The 16,020-nt window shown below is 47.5% G+C and overlaps 1 protein-coding gene across 1 annotated transcript in view; it reads right to left on the minus strand.

Moving 5' to 3' along the window:
• The window catches only part of rimbp2b (RIMS binding protein 2b), a gene marked incomplete at both ends in the record, with an annotated part of 65,973 nt that extends 51,542 nt beyond the window's left edge, over nt 1-14,431 (minus strand). The window contains one exon of the mRNA XM_079752825.1: nt 14,384-14,431. Within this exon, the coding sequence (XP_079608951.1) occupies nt 14,384-14,431 (48 nt within the window). The remainder of the gene's footprint in view (nt 1-14,383) is intronic.
• Between the last annotated feature and the right edge of the window lie 1,589 nt (nt 14,432-16,020).

Raw genomic sequence — 16,020 nt, forward strand, 5'->3', positions numbered from 1 at the left:
AATTTATTTGCAAATTATGGTGGAAAATAAGTATTTGGTCACCTACAAACCAGCAAGATTTCTGGCTGTCACAGACCTGTAACTTCTTCTTTAAGAGGCTGTTTACCTGTATTAATGGCACGTGTTTGAACTCCTTATCAGTATAAAAGACACCTGTCCACAACCTCAAACAGTCACACCCCAAACTCCACTATGGCCAAGACCAAAGAGCTGTCAAAGGACACCAGAAACATAATTGTAGACCTGCACCAGGCTGGGAAGTCTGAATCTGCAATAGGTAAGCAGCTTGGTGTGAAGAAATCAACTGTGGGAGCAATTACTAGGAAATGGAATACATACAAGACCACTGATAATCTCCCTCGATCTGGGGCTCCACGCAAGATCTCACCCTGTGGGGTCAAAATGATCACAAGAACGGTGAACAAAAATCCCAGAACCACACGGGGGGACCTAGTGAATGACCTCCAGAGAGCTGGGACCAAAGTAACAAAGGCTACCATCACTAACACACTACGCCGCCAGGGACTCAAATCCTGCAGTGCCAGACGTGTCCCCCTGCTAAAGCCAGTGCATGTCCGGGCCCGTTTGAAGTTTGCTAGAGAGCATTTGGATGATCCAGAACAGGATTGGGAGAATGTCATATGGTCAGATGAAACCAAAATATAACTTTTTGGTAAAAACTCAACTCGTCGTGTTTGGAGGAGAAAGAATGCTGAGTTGCATCCAAAGAACACCATACCTACAGTGAAGCATGGGGGTGGAAACATCATGCTTTGGGCCTGTTTTTCTGCCAAGGGACCAGGACGTCTGATCCGTGTGACGGAAAGAATGAATGGGGCCATGTATCGTGAGATTTTGAGTGAAAACCTCCTTCCATCAGCAAGGACACTGAAGATGAAACATGGCTGGGTCTTTCAGCATGACAATGACCCCAAACACACCGCCCGGGCAACGAAGGAATGGCTTCGTAAGAAGCATTTCAAGGTCTTGGAGTGGCCTAGCCAGTCTCCAGATCTCAACCCCATAGAAAATCTTTGGAGGGAGTTGAAAGTCCGTGTTGCCCAGCGAAGGCCCAAAAACATCACTGCTCTAGAGGAGATCTGCATGGAGGAATGGGCCAATATACGAGCAGCAGTGTGTGAAAACCTTGTAAAGACTTACAGAAAACGTTTGACCTCTGTCATTGCCAACAAAGGGCATGTAACAAAGTATTGAGATGACCTTTTGTTATTGACCAAATACTTATTTTCCACCATAATTTGCAAATAAATTCTTTAAAAATCAGACAATGTGATTTTCTAGATTATTTTTTTTCATTTTGTCTCTCATAGCTGAGGTATACCTATGATGAAAATTACAGGCCTCTCTCATCTTTATAAGTGGGAGAACTTGCACAATTGGTGGTTGACTAAATAATTTTTTGCCCCACTGTATATATATTTATATATACATATATATCAGAGTTTCCGCACACGCATTGCGTGCGCGCTCAACCTCTAGTTGTAATTAAACCCATAGCAGTAATGTGGAAACCCCAGTCGATAATGTAACACATTCCTGAGCGCATAATATAATAACATTTTGCCTATAATTTTACAGTGTATATCATTCGCTCACCACAAATGACTCTTAAAAGCAGTGCCAACATTTAAACATTTTTTAACCATTCAGCGAACAAAAGGCAACAGGCTGATTATCATTTAGGGGGCACTCAATGACATGCAGAAGCGTCAACAACGACTTTCTACTCGTCATTCACATATAAGGTAATTTACATTTCCCACAGAGAAAATACTACCTCAGGGGTAGTGTTATTCAGGAGATTTTCAGGGTACAAATGTCAGGATCTTTTGTTCACACATACGACCCATCAGGAGAATATCAGGACTAACACGTGTGTCTGAAAGCAGCTAGTGTGTGAGCATTTGATTACATTATAAAATTAGTCCATTTATGGTAACAGGGGTAATTGTTCAATGGAAAGTGTAGTATACTATGCATGCAAATCAATTATTAAATAGCTTTTACTGTAATTCAGGGATGAAAAGTGCATTGACATTTTAAAATGCAAGGCAACTACTATTGGTTAGTTGAAAATAATAATCATCATTGTGATTAAACTTCTCTTCCAGTGTCCTGGCCTAGTCAGGCAGCAGTAGCCTACAGTCACACATAGCATACACACAAAACTTAAGAAAAATAAAACAGCTAAAACAGTCCTCAGGCAGGAGGGCGGGGGATATCAATACCGCAAGACATTTGGGGAGGCTCAAGGAGGAGCGTAATATTAAGTTTGAGCAACAAATTGTAAAGACATTCCGGGAGGCTCAAGGAGGAGGGTAATATTACATTTGAGCTAGAAAGTGTAGTCTTGTGGTGGACTCTATAGACATAAATCACCATACTGTGTTATTGACATGTTTTCGTTCCGTGTTATAGGGACACTGTCTCTTTAAAATCACGTGACTTATGTGTTGATATGACGGTCGGTGCGATGTTTGAATTTAACGTTTTTTATATGACAAAATGAACGACCCGCCGTGGCTTGTCGAGGTGAGAAATTGTCTCTTCCCTTCTTTTATCACAATTTCTACAGTCTATAGACAGAACGGGTTACCTGGGAGAGTTTGTCAAAGGTGGAGCCGTTATGTTCAAAAACGTAACGTCTTACCTGGGCTAGTGTGTCGCTGCGGTGTGTGCATGTGTGTTCGTACCTGGGCGAGCGTGTCGATGGCGGAGCAGTTATGTTTAAAAACATAACGTCTTACCTGGGCGACTGTTGCTGCGGTGTGTGCGTGTGCATTTGTGTTCTTACCTGCGCGTGTGTCGATGGCGGAGCCGTTATGTTTAAAAACATAACGTCTTACCTGGGCGAGTGTCGCTGCGGTGTGTGCGCTTGCGTGTGTGTTCTAACATGCGAGTGTGTCGATGGTGGAGCCATTATGTTTAAGGGCGAGTGTCGCTGCGGTGTGTGCGCATGCGTGTGTGTTCTTACCTGCCCGTGTGTGGATGGCGGAGCCGTTATGTTTAAAAACATAACATATTACCTCGGCGAGTGTGTCGCTGCCTTTGTCTTGACGTACGGTGTGTGCGCGTGCGTGTGTGTGTGTGTGTGTGCGTGTGTGTGTGTGTATGTGTGTGTGTGTGCGTTTCCATGTACGTTCTTGCGCATGTGCGTGTGTGTGCGCTGTGTGTATGCTGTGGCATCCCGCCGCTGAACCTCGGACCGGGCGGGTCCGAGGACACGCAGTAGACCTGGTTTACCGTCGCCAACCTCCAGCCGGCGACAGAGAGCACCACGTCTCTCCCCCCAATCAGCGCAATCGGGGACACCTGGCCGGAGGAAGGGAATGGACCAGGAGCCGGCATAAAAGGGGCACCAGACCGCACCAACGAGGAAGTGCCACGGAGAGAGTCCGCACCACATAGAGTGACACGGAGGGAGCAAGCACCAGACCGGGCGAACGGCAAGGGACACGGAGGGATTCCGCACAGCGCCGGGCAAGTGACACGGCGGGAGTGCTCGCTAGACCGGGAGAAGGGCGAAGCGACACGGAGGGATTCCGCACCACGCCGGCGATCTGGAGGCTCACGGAGACCCTAGCACGAGGATACAGACTATTTATTCTTGCGAAATAAACGCTGACTGCGGCTTTAACCCTTGATTTCTGTGTGATTCCTGCCGGGTATCTGACAATCGGGGAAACGGGTTGCCACAATGCGCTGCGTATCTGCGTGCTTGCGGTGTATGTACGCGTTCGCGCGCGCTGTGTGTGTGTGTGAGCTGCAGGCTGCTTGGCACATGCGCACATGAGGAACTTGAGTAACTGGTGCGACAGACCTGCTATTAAAGTAGTAAGATATATATATAAATATATAGTACCAAATACAGCTCAACCTGAGGCACAAATGTAAGAATATCTAAAGATTCTACAGAGAGTATGGTGGAACATGGAGCTGTCCTCTGTGGAGGATCCAGCTGGACTGAGTGGGCCTCACACTGCTTTTCTCAGACACGCTGTAATCTAGTCCTCCATGGAGAGGAGTCATGATCTCAGATCATTTCAAATGGCAGAGTAGGTTGCGTAACCCAAAAAGCTTACATCCGCACGCGCACTCGCCTGCGTGTGGCGTAGGGCAGAGATGCCTTCACTCTCGGGTAATACTGTACTTGTCTGCTGTGCGCTTAGCAGTGTGTGTGTCTGTGTGTATGTGTGCTTGCATGTGTTTGTGTGTGTGTGGGCATGTAATTTTGCTGACTGTAAATTGCGACAGAAACCCACATTAACTCCTATATACTGTGAAACACTCACACACACATACACGCACACACGCATACACACGCACACACACATACACGCACACACATACAACCACACACACATACACACACGCACACGCACACACACACACACACACACACACACCAACACACATAGAGACACACAGAAATACATACAGCCCCTATAGCATTCTGCCCTCCCAGGCGTGTGGTGTTAGTGTCCCCCCAGGGGGGGAGAGGCATGGTTGGGGTTCGGGGGGACGGGACGGCAGGGCCACATAAAGGACAGCACCAGCACAAAGGATAGAGCAACAGAGATGAAGACCTAGCACATCAGTGGGTGAATAAAGGAATGGATGAGAGGGTTAACACAGGCCAGGAATGTACAGACGGAGAGGAAGGAGGAGGGATATAGGGTGAACACTCTTCTGGGGAAGGATAGTTGAAAAACCAACAACAGGACCATAGTTATTTGTTTTTCAGTTTTCCTAGTTATTTCTGTGTGGTCTTTTCACCATAATAGGTGTTTATCTTTTTCAGTTTCCCAATGCTCTTCAAGTGATTCTTTACTTTTGACAGGTAAACCTGTCCTGACCTAATTTGAGGTGATTTCTTTCATGTTCTTTCTTTAAAATGTCCCTGGCCCGGTTTACACAAGGGAAACAATAGTACCACGGTGGAGCACCCGTTTACATTGCTTTGGTTTGTGCAGCAAAAAGTGTTTAATAATAGAATGTGCAAGGGCTAGGAATAGTGTGAGAGGCTTCAGAGACATTTGCATAAGACGCACCCCTATCTTTATGCTCGACGGCCTATGAGCTTAGCATGTGCCTTGTTTATGGTTCAGCGAGAGTCTAACTAGAAGAGAAGCTATCTCTAGTCGGTGTAGATTACATCCCCCCTGGACGTGGTTCTGAAAGGGTTCTCTAAATGTCTTTTACAGCAGTTGCTGCCAGTTTCGATGTCTTTTACTCCCAATCGCACACTGTTTTCAAATCACAGTTTGAAGGAAGATTTAGAAAGCTTGTGTAAGCAGAGCCTATGAGATTGCTCCCTATACAGTACAGACTATTTCAATAAAGGACTTGTAAAATAAAATCAAACCTCTCTCTCAGTATATAAAAAGCAACTACCTCCTTCCCCTCCCTCCCCCCCTCTTCTCCCTCTCTGCTACCAAAAAGAGCGTAGAAACGTGGGTCTCCATGACTTCACCTCCACCACACCTCCAGCTCTAACACACCTACACATCCCCTACACAACACCTCCACCAAAACCGCCAAACCTGTTTACTTTTATTATTTTACATCCAAATCAAAATCTATATAGATTCCTCCAACGCTTTGTTAGCACTGGCAGACTTAACATTTCAACCAATAATATCATAATAACCTACGCATACAGAGCTACTGGCTGACACAAAGCTGAATAGTGTGCTTTGTCACTTCGGCACAACCCAGTCATTCTCCACCTACGTTTTCTACTCCTGAGCTAATTTCCCGTTTTCACTTGGAAATATGATCCTTGAAGCCTTTGTACTTTGTTGTTAAGTAATCACATACAACTACATAAAAAAAACCGAAACATAGACCTTCAACAGCAGTCAGGGACTACTGAGAAGCACAAAGAGCAGCTGAAGTCGACTCTGAGTATGTTGTCCACGAGGCGTTCAGACCACAGCAGCGGCCTAATGGAGCCAAACAATGAAGGCTTCACCCACCAGGGACAACAGTGGAGGCGGATAAAGGCTTTGTGTCGAACGCCGGCTGTTTTTTTTTAAATTGCTTTTAATCTGGCGACCATGTGGTGAACAACCACGCCAGCTATGGCTAATTCCGCCTCCCCGACAAATGTTGCATACAGCGGCAACAGTATAAGACTGACAGGGATTTGTTTGAATTTGTTTTGAGGTTTTTGATTCGTTAATTTATCTATTTTTGTTGCGGGTGTGGGGGGGGGGGGGGGGGGGTGAAAGCATGACTCAAGACCCAAAGGGGAGCATCTTATGAATATCAATCAGGACTTATAGTGCTGGCAAGCCCAGTTCTGCTGCTGCCTACACAGGAACACACACACACACACACACAGCCTTACTCATCCTCAGATTTGAGCTGTTGTCCACAACCCGGAGCAGACTGCCTTGCAGTAAGCATGGTTACAACAGAAAACACGGGCCACACATGGCACATGCAGTCTGGCTGATCAAGGCAGAGCTTGTACCAGATCCATTGGATCTATTCCCCTAAAAAACAATATCAATATTAGTGCCTGTGTATGTGCGGGCTTGTTAGTTGTGTGCATGTGTGTGCGTGCATGCCGGTGTGTGCACATGTATGTGTGTGTGTGTGTGTGTGTGTATGCCTGTGTGTACGGATCATCAATGACCAATGTGGCCCCGGCAGGGTCATAGCTGTGTTCTTTTAGTGGTGGGGACAGTGTGTTCATAGGGCCAGCATCACCTCTCCCCTCGCCCCCCCCACACACACATACACACGTACACACACAAACACACACACACACACACACACACACACGCACACACGCACGCACACACACACACACACACACACACACACACAAACCCTGGAGACACATTCGTTATCAGTGTGTGTGTGTTTGTGTGCATGCATGGTGGCATCTGTGTAAAAGTGTGTGTGTGTGTGTGTGTGCCTGTTTGTGTGTGTGTGTGCGCGCAGTGTGCACTGGAATGGTGCGCGCCAGAGTAGGAGCCCATGGCTGGCTCTAAACATGGAGGAGCAGATGAGGAGGATGAGGAGCGTAGTGGGAACAGGGGGGTGAGAGGACGAGAGGAGGGGGAGAGGGAGGGGGGAGGGAAGGGAGGGGAGGGGGAGGAGATGAGGTCACTGAGGCATTAGAAAACATTCTATAAATAGAGACTCAGCAATGTGATTTAAGTAGGGATGCACCGACACCGATACCAGTACTGGGTATCGGCCCCATACTGTGCTTATGTACTCGTACTAAACTACTAAAAGTACGTAAAACTGCTCTGTTAAACTACTCTGTAATACTACTCCATAAAACTACTCCGTAACACGATTCCAATGCAACTGCATCCGAATCCACTTCACGGCAAGGGGATGTGTAACCATGTAACCAGTACATAATCTTTACATTTTTCCCTGTGTTTCTATGCCTTTGCCTCTTTTCTTAAAGCTAGGGGAATTTTCATAAACTCAACAAAATAACAATAACTCAAATATAACACAGCAATTATATTGTGCAAACCCTTATATAATCTGCAAACAATAGTTTCCATAACAAAACATTAACATCTCATTAACATAGGGAACAAATGATACATGTAAGCAACATAATCATTAAGTGTTTTTAATTAGTTCCAGTCAGAACGCGAGGAACATCTGATGAAAATCCAACATGTTTTCAGAGTCATTGTTATGTAATAGTATGATTAAGTACTAAGAACCAAGAAGGTAAGTAGAAAGAAAACCAAATGTAAGCACTTGTCCTTGATCTGAATGAAGGTGGTATCGGTGCCCTCAGGCCTTCCATAGAACACACTCAGGCCTTGAACATCCATATGGTGCCGCGATATTAACCAGCGTGAGCCTTATTTACCTTGTTTAGTTAAGCACTTCATTATACATTCGCTACGGAGATTATCAATTCATAGTGGCCTTTGGTTAATTTCCTTCCTTAATCGCTTTGCTGTTTGGATGATATAAGATTAAGGGTACCTTAAAGGGAAAATGTTTAGGTGTGTGCATGTGTTTCCATCGTTTGTGCATCATTGTGTCGTGTTTGTACATATTAAAAACAAAATAGGTGTGCTTGCAGATTGTAGTTTATCACTAAGTAATGAATAGGCAACGACAATCCTTCATGACTTGCAAACATCAGATAAACGTCATCATTCCTTTCACTCAAACATCTAGCTCTCCCTGAGTCTTACACCTGTCTCTCCCTTAGAAGCACATCTATGGAAAAGAAGGTCATCTCCCCTTCTCACATCACATGGATTCACATCAGACTACGGGGAGGCTGGTTATCTGCACACTTGGATCCTCGACCGGCGACAGGTTACGACGAGTTCAGGAGATTATTAGACAAAATATTACATGTCGCCCTATTTGTCCTGATCACAGTGTTCCTGTTCATGCAGAGTCAACTGTGAAGACTGAAATGTCAAGGCAATGAAGGAGGGATGATAACTGGTGTCCTCTCAGATGTACATATTTATCAAATTCGTTTTCCAATGAAAACCGAATGGCTCAACAATTTGTTTCCTTTCTCCACCCAACAGCGCCATATTAGACAGCGATGCAACACAGAGATAAAGGTAAGAGTGTCCTTAGTCATTGCCCTGAGCTACATGTGCTACGCTATCAGACAGCGGCAGCCCTTCTGTGTGTGTGTTGATCCTGCGCTCTCTCCTGTTGGAATTCACATCACAACCCACCAGAAGCCTTTGAAGTCAGAGCCTGCGTTAGAATAGCATCTGCCCTGGTGGAGCTCCCCCGGCTCCGTTAGCCCAGGCTAGAGGTCCGCTACACAGGAGGAAACACTTGCCCCTACTGGCAAAGGGCTAATGCTTTATGTGGCCATCACGCTAATATGACAATCCTCCCAGCAACTGGACTAAGAGAGGGTGAGAGGGCAAGAAAGAGTAAGATGAGAGAGAGAGAGAGAGAGAGAGAGAGAGAGAGAGAGAGAGAGAGATTGAGAGAGTAAGATGAGAGAGAGAGTAAGATGAGAAAGAGTTAGATGAGAGAGAGAGGGACAGATGAGAAAGAGAGAGTAAGATGAGAGAGAGTGAGGAAGATGAGAAAGAGAGAGTAAGATGAGAGAGAGAGAGAGAGAGAGAGAGAGAGAGAGAGAGAGTGAGTGAGTGGGTAAGAGACGCACACAAACACACACACACCCACACCCACACACCCGCGCACACCCACACCCACACCCAGGTGCTGTATATACACGGAGGGTTTTGTTCTGCTAGTGATGGTGGCGGGGTGCCTCCATTTGATGTGGTGCCAGAGCCACAGACGTGGTGGCTGAGCCCAGCAGGCGGCGATGGACTGGATGGAGGAGGCAGCGGCTGTGCTCCCACTCCATCCATCAGACCGCATTCAGCTGAAATTCCGCCACAGATTGTCCCAGAACCCACACTATTAGATCTGGAGGCTGGATTCCACTGCGTTTTGATCAACAACAAAGTGAAATATATAACCGTAGGAATGAACTACACTATAAAACCTTTAAAAATGCCCTGTTTAGCAGAATGCATTTAATAAAGCACAAACTAATGTTCACTGAGTGATTCTTGGCCATTTCTTTGTGCTGTTATTCTATCTCTCTTTCAAACAGCCTTAGCATGTGTTTTACACCGTGGGTTCGCCTCCCACACCAGAACACGTTAGGTACCGCTGCCAGGGCCTTGATATTAGCTACAGACCTACCACCTGCAGAAAGGCCCACGGGCCCTGCCCTCTGGCCATGCATCCGGAGAAAGGTCAGATCAGAGGACGAATCCATTCTAACCAGACGGCCGTGACCCTCCCTCCTCTTCTGTCTTCAAAGCCGATGACTGTCTGAAAGCAGTTTGTTACATAAGTACAGTGACCGGTCGCTGATGTGAATATCTCGTGGAAAAACACGTCACGCGTCACGAGACAGGTCGTGTCTCTCCATCTCATCCTGAGCACCACCTGTCTCTCACGACAGGGCGTGACATAGAAAAACCACGTCAAACCCTGTCCGAAAAGCCTGGCAGTAAACAGGGGCTAGCACCACCCCCTCGCTTTGCAGTGTCTCCTATGTTCCTTTTTGGCGAGCCACTCGATTGGCGGACATTACCTGGCTGGGGAGGGCCAATCGGAAGCCTTGCTTACAACCAACAAGTGCCAGGAAGTGCACAGCAGCGGACAGATGGAGGAAAAGGCACAGCCCACCCACACACCGCTCGGTGACACCCTGTGAAGAATTTAAATAACGATGCCTGGGAACGGAACTCACACAACCATTGGAAAAACACAATTTCCTCTATCCCCTCAGCGATACATCCAGTATTTAATCCACTCTATTCCCTTCATATAGCCATTTTCCTCTATCAACCAGGGCGGGCCAACCGCTCAGACGTCTGTGACCTGGGTGACTGAGTTGATGTGGCGGAACGTGCACAGATTGTTACGGAGTTACGCCACGCGGACGCCCGGGTTGCGCCCGCACACGCGCACACAAGCACACGGCCTCGTGCGCAGACAGCGGCGTGGAACAAATGAGCAGACGCCCCTGCTGCGGCCCCCTTGAAAACAAATTACTTATTTTTAACGGAAGACGGCCTGCTAACTCCGGGGCATTTCATTCTTTTTTTCTAGAGTTATTTTTTCTCCAGGACTGTGAATCAGAATCCAATTTTCTCCCGGACTATGCTTTGACCTGCACCCCCCCAGGTCCCCCATTCCCCCCCCACCCCCTGCCAGTCCCATTCATACCTCATGCATTTCTATATACGGTATTCTCGTAAACAACATGGACACCCATCAGACAGAAACGGTTTGATAGAGCTTTACAGGCCTCACTCTGAAATGGGTCCTTTGTCACATGTGACTGCCTTTTTTTTCTGCTCTTGGTCATTAAAATAAAATTGGAACTCAAGCGTAAATTCCCCACAAATAACCATGCATATATGTTTGCTTTCTTGGGACGATATCCTTGCGGTCTTACCCTTAAAGGACATGGGCGATGTGAGTGGATTGCTTACGAGAAATTAGCTCTGCTACTCTTACTATAGTGTCTGTGCTAATTTGACCTATAACGCAACCCCTAGCCCGCTGAATCAGAGTCAACAAAACCAGTGGAGCGCAACCAGCCGTCTTTACTGGCGGCTACAGTGTGTCTAAATATCCATGTGTTGAGTTAGCATCTAGGGGGGGCCGAGCAGAGACACCATGGGGACCACCCTCGCTCACTTCTCAGCTTCACACCCAAATACAGCAGACGACAGCTAATGGCCGAGCCGTCACGAGAAAGCAAGCCGTGAGATGACTCGGTAAACAACAAGTAAACAGTAAATAACAAATAATTCAGAGAGCTGTGCATTCCTTATCTCCTGGTACTCTTTGATGGATACAAAAACAACCGAGCAAGTGAGCAACCGAGCAAGCAAACAAACAGCGGCGTTGGACTGAGATCGCGGACAGGAGACTGGAGAAGGTCACCAAAGTCAAATCTTAATAAGGGCAAAGTGGGTGGAAGGAAATAGATCAAGCTAGACAGACAGGCAGACAGACAGGCAGGCAGGTACACAGACAGCAGATAAGCAGGTACGGGGGTTGGGATGGTAAGCCATAGTTTCAGATCAAATTCATTGTTAAATACGATGTATTAAATAAATAGGAGGAACAATGAATCCTTAACAAATGATGAGACACAAAAAACAAAAGCTCTATTAAAGAGAAATCTAGAGAGAAAGATGGACACACAAAGAAAGAGACAAACACAGAGAGAGAGACAGAGAGACAGACAGAGAGAGAAAGAGAGAGACAGACAGTGAGAGAAAGAGAGATAGAGACCAGACAGACAGAGAGAGTGAGAGATTGAGAGGGAGAGAGAGAGCGAGTGAGAGAGAGCCATGCGAGAGAGAGAGAGAGAGAGAGAGAAAGCGCGAGAGAGAGAGAGAGCGAGGGAGAGAAAGCGAGAGCGAGATCGACGGAGAGAGAGCGAGAGAGAGATCGAGGGAGAGAGAGCGAGAGAGAGCGAAAGAGACCGAGAGCAAGCGAGAGAGAGAGGGAGAGGAATGGCTGGAGCTGTTGTTAGCAGGCCCAGCAGCTGAGTGAGCCAGGTTGCATAATGGCCCCCACTGGCTGTGTGGTGCACACTGGTCGCAGCTAGAGAGCAAGTATAGTTAGGTGACCCCCATCCCCCACCCCTCCCTAGCCTCCTGGGCAAAGACATGCATTATTCCCAGCATTACGGCCTTACACACATTGGAGGAGACAGCCCTGTTTTGACACTATGTGGTAAAAATAGGAGAATTACGCGTGCCAATTCAACCCAACCTGGCATGACGACAAAGCATTCAAATTCACTACTTGTTGTTATACCAGCACTCATCAATATTAATCGACCAGAGGGAAGAAAATGAGAGGGTCGGGCTCGGGTACGGAGAATGAGTTTACAACTGCTGTGTGTGTGTGTGTGTGTGTGTGTGTGTGTGTGTGTGTGTGTGTGTGTGTGTGTGTGTGTGTGTGTGTGTGTGTGTGTGTGTGTGTGTGTGTGTGTGTGTGTGTGTGTGCCTGTGCCATGTTTTGCTTACAAAACATCATACAACACATTTGGCTGGATGAGTGAATGGTGCATGCTGTGCATTGTTGAACAGAACAGAGAGTGCAGGCTGCGTTCCAGAGGTGGGTCCGTTTATAAGGATGAGAAGAGCTATTCCGAGAGCATGCAGGGCAGACAGCGAAGGCTCACAGGGGCAGATAAAGCACAGCCGTCTGCATGTACACTGGCTGCCCGGGTGAAAATCCACAGCAGCAAAGACCTCTATTGTACTCTGTGCCTCTTACTGTCTTTTCTTAGTTTCTGCCTCACTTTCCCTCTGCCTCTCCCAGGAGCCGGAGAGAAGATTTCTGCAGGGGTGTGTTTGCATGAGTCATCGTCAGTGGTGAGAGAGAGAGAGAGAGAGAGAGGGAGGGGAGGGGAGGGAGAAGGAGAGAAGGAGAAGGAGAGAGGGAGAGGGAGAGAGACACAGAGAAGAGGAAGGAGGAGTGAAGAGGTAGAATGAGAGGGAGAGGAAGACAGGGAGGGAGAGAGACCCGGGGAAAGAGAGAGAGAGAGAAAGAGGGGGGGGAGGAGAGGGAGAAGGAGAGAGAAAGAAGGAGAGAGGGAGAGGGAGAGAGACACGGAGAAGAGGAAGGAGGAGTAAAGAGGTAGAATGAGAGGGAGAGAAAGACAGGGAGGGAGAGAGAGCCGGGGAAAGAGAGAGAGAGAGGGGGGGGAGGAGAGGGAGAAGGAGAGAAGGAGAAGGAGAGAGGAAGAAGGAGAGAGGGAGAGGGAGAGAGACACGGAGAAGAGGAAGGAGGAGTAAAGAGGTAGAATGAGAGGGAGAGAGAGCCAGGGAAAGAGAGAGAGAGCGAGAGAGAGAGAGAGAGAGCAGAACGCCTTCTTTAAGTTAAACAGCATTACTTATGCAGCAGGGAAACACCTTGAGCCCTTTCTTAAACCCGTTTAAAGACAGAGAGGTGTGTGCCGGCGCGGGAGGGAAGGGGTGTTTTAGGAGTCAGGATGAAACCTCCAAACGGTGGCAGGTAATAGGCTCCCGCTGGGGGTGAGCCGCTCTGCATGCAGCCCCGTGCCGCGTTACATAACAGCAGCAAGGGCAGGCCCGGCTCCACAGAGGCTGCTGTGGGAGACGTCAGGACCGGGGCTTTACAGGCTCAGGCTGAACAACGAGCCCAGATCATGACGACCTAGATCACGTTACCGTAACAACGGCAAGCATGACGGATTTGTTTGCAACCAGCCCCCCGTTATGTGGCGCGCGCTAAAATGACCGCGCTTGGGGGGAAAAGAGCCAACCCATCGAAAAGCTTGTTTGATGTTTTTTTGTTTGGAAAGTGTTTTTCTGTTTTGGTCTGATTCGTTGAAGCATTGTTTGATTTACAGGGGGATGATGTAGGACTTTGAAATGCAGACCAACATTGCCCATAAAACAATGTGTGAATGGACACAATTTACGCCTTGTTTTGAGGTACAAAACCACTAAAAGATGATGCTAACAAAGACTCCATATTCACAGCTCTGCATTGTAACAAACATGAAGGCCATTTTATATTTGACTCTCATGCGTAATTTCTGTTCACAGAAAACATGATTTGATTGAACAATGCTGCCTTCATTAGCAAGCGCGCATACAGACAAAATTCATCAACATTCGATGGTAAACGACGGAATTGACGCGTATGGAGATAATTGCGCTCAAGGCGCAAAGGGCAGTGATCACGCTCACCTGCGTGACTCCGAGCACAACACACAACGAGTGGAACACCTTCAATAGGTGGCGGGCACCACAGGGCCCACGGCCAAGCCAATGTCGTACATCGCCACTCTTTCTGGCCTTACCTTCTCCCACACACAGACCGTGCAAGACTGATAGACCAGTTCCCTCATGTCCACCCAGGGGGGTCAGGGGATGTCCTCTAGGGCCTTAGAAAACCCGGTCCCGACCCAAAGGAGCGACAGAGAGAGACGGTTACAGCAGGCTCCACGGCATACTTCAATAGCTGTGCTCTGGGAGAGTGCAACCTGATCGCCTCAGCCCCGTGTCCGTCCCTCTGTCACCAGAAACCCACGGCCGGGTTACCGCAGCCGGCCGGGACCAGAGGTGCCCATTCCTAAAGCGGTACCAAGTGATGGTCAGTGGCTGGGTATGTGTGTGTGGGTTGGGGTGTGTGAGTGTATGTGTGTATGTGTGTATGTGTGTATGTGTGTGTGTGTTTGTGTGTCCGTCATTCCGTCCGTCCGTTCCGCCGTTTGTCCATCTCTCTGTTCTTCCGTCCGCCCGTCTGTCCGTCTGTCTTTCTGTCTGCGTGAGTGTGTGCGTGCCTGTGTGTCCATAAACAAATTAACTGAATGCTATAATTGAAACAAAATGATATCGCCTGACTTACTTTCATCTTTACTGGTTTGCTTTTTGCCTCATGTGAAAGTCAAGTGACTGACTTTTTGTGATAACTTGGTCCACACATGGCTACTGCTCATTGAACCTTTAAGTAAGGTGCTTGGTGTTTTTACTAGGATATATCAACAGATTTTTCAATTTCGTTTCGCTGCCCGTAAATATACATCTCTTTCACTGAAAGCTGTATTTTGGTTTCCATTTGTAAAGGCGTCACCATGCTGGCAGCATGCGCAAACATATCCATTCAATGTTAATAAGCCCTATAGCTCCACGACAACTGTTAATGAAGTCTGCTGTGATGAACGGCCGTGACCTTTAGACGTGCTAAGTTATGGATCTGCAGCCACCGCCACTACAACATCTTTATTCAACTTACACGGGTTTGTTTCCATTTTTTATCGTTTAGTCAATAGCGGTCTGAAGCCAACGCAAGCATTCCAGAAACATTCAGCGCTGAGTGACTCAAAAAATAAATACAGAGCCCTCGAGCCGGCACTTAGGTTGTCATGGCATCTGACACAGAATAACATGCTTTTAACAATGAGCACGGCTGGGTAGTCCTTAAGGAAATTCTGCAGAGGGTCTGGAGATACAAACAGAGAGGCAGGGGTGGTGGCTGGATAGAGAGAGGGTAAGAAAACAGGGCGACCATCAGAAGGATAGAGATGTTTCGAGAGAGCGGGGGAGATAGGACTCTTCTAAGCATAGAACCCAGGAACCTATTTTATATTTTTCTAGTGGATTCAGTGGATAGAAAATAGCTCACGTCAGCAGTGTGAATCAACAAGTGTCGGCCTGTCAAGACCACTTGATCCTCAGAATCATCCTCGGCCCGCTCCCTGGAACCGGATCTCACAACCCATCCAGCTCAGGGCCATCCCGCGCGCCGTGGAGAGATACACCACGACTACCAAAGAATGAAGAAGAAGAAGATAAGGGATCTAAGCACAACCTTCAACAGAACCTCTCACAGAAGCCAGGGACTCCACTGAGGTCAGATGGACTGCGTAATCCCGAACTGAACCGGGGAACTTTTTGAAGAGTGTAAGTGTGAGTTCACCTCCGCAATCAAAGCTCA

This window comes from Pollachius pollachius, assembly GCF_949987615.1.
Source record: "Pollachius pollachius genome assembly, chromosome: 1".
NCBI classification, from domain to species: domain Eukaryota; kingdom Metazoa; phylum Chordata; class Actinopteri; order Gadiformes; family Gadidae; genus Pollachius; species Pollachius pollachius.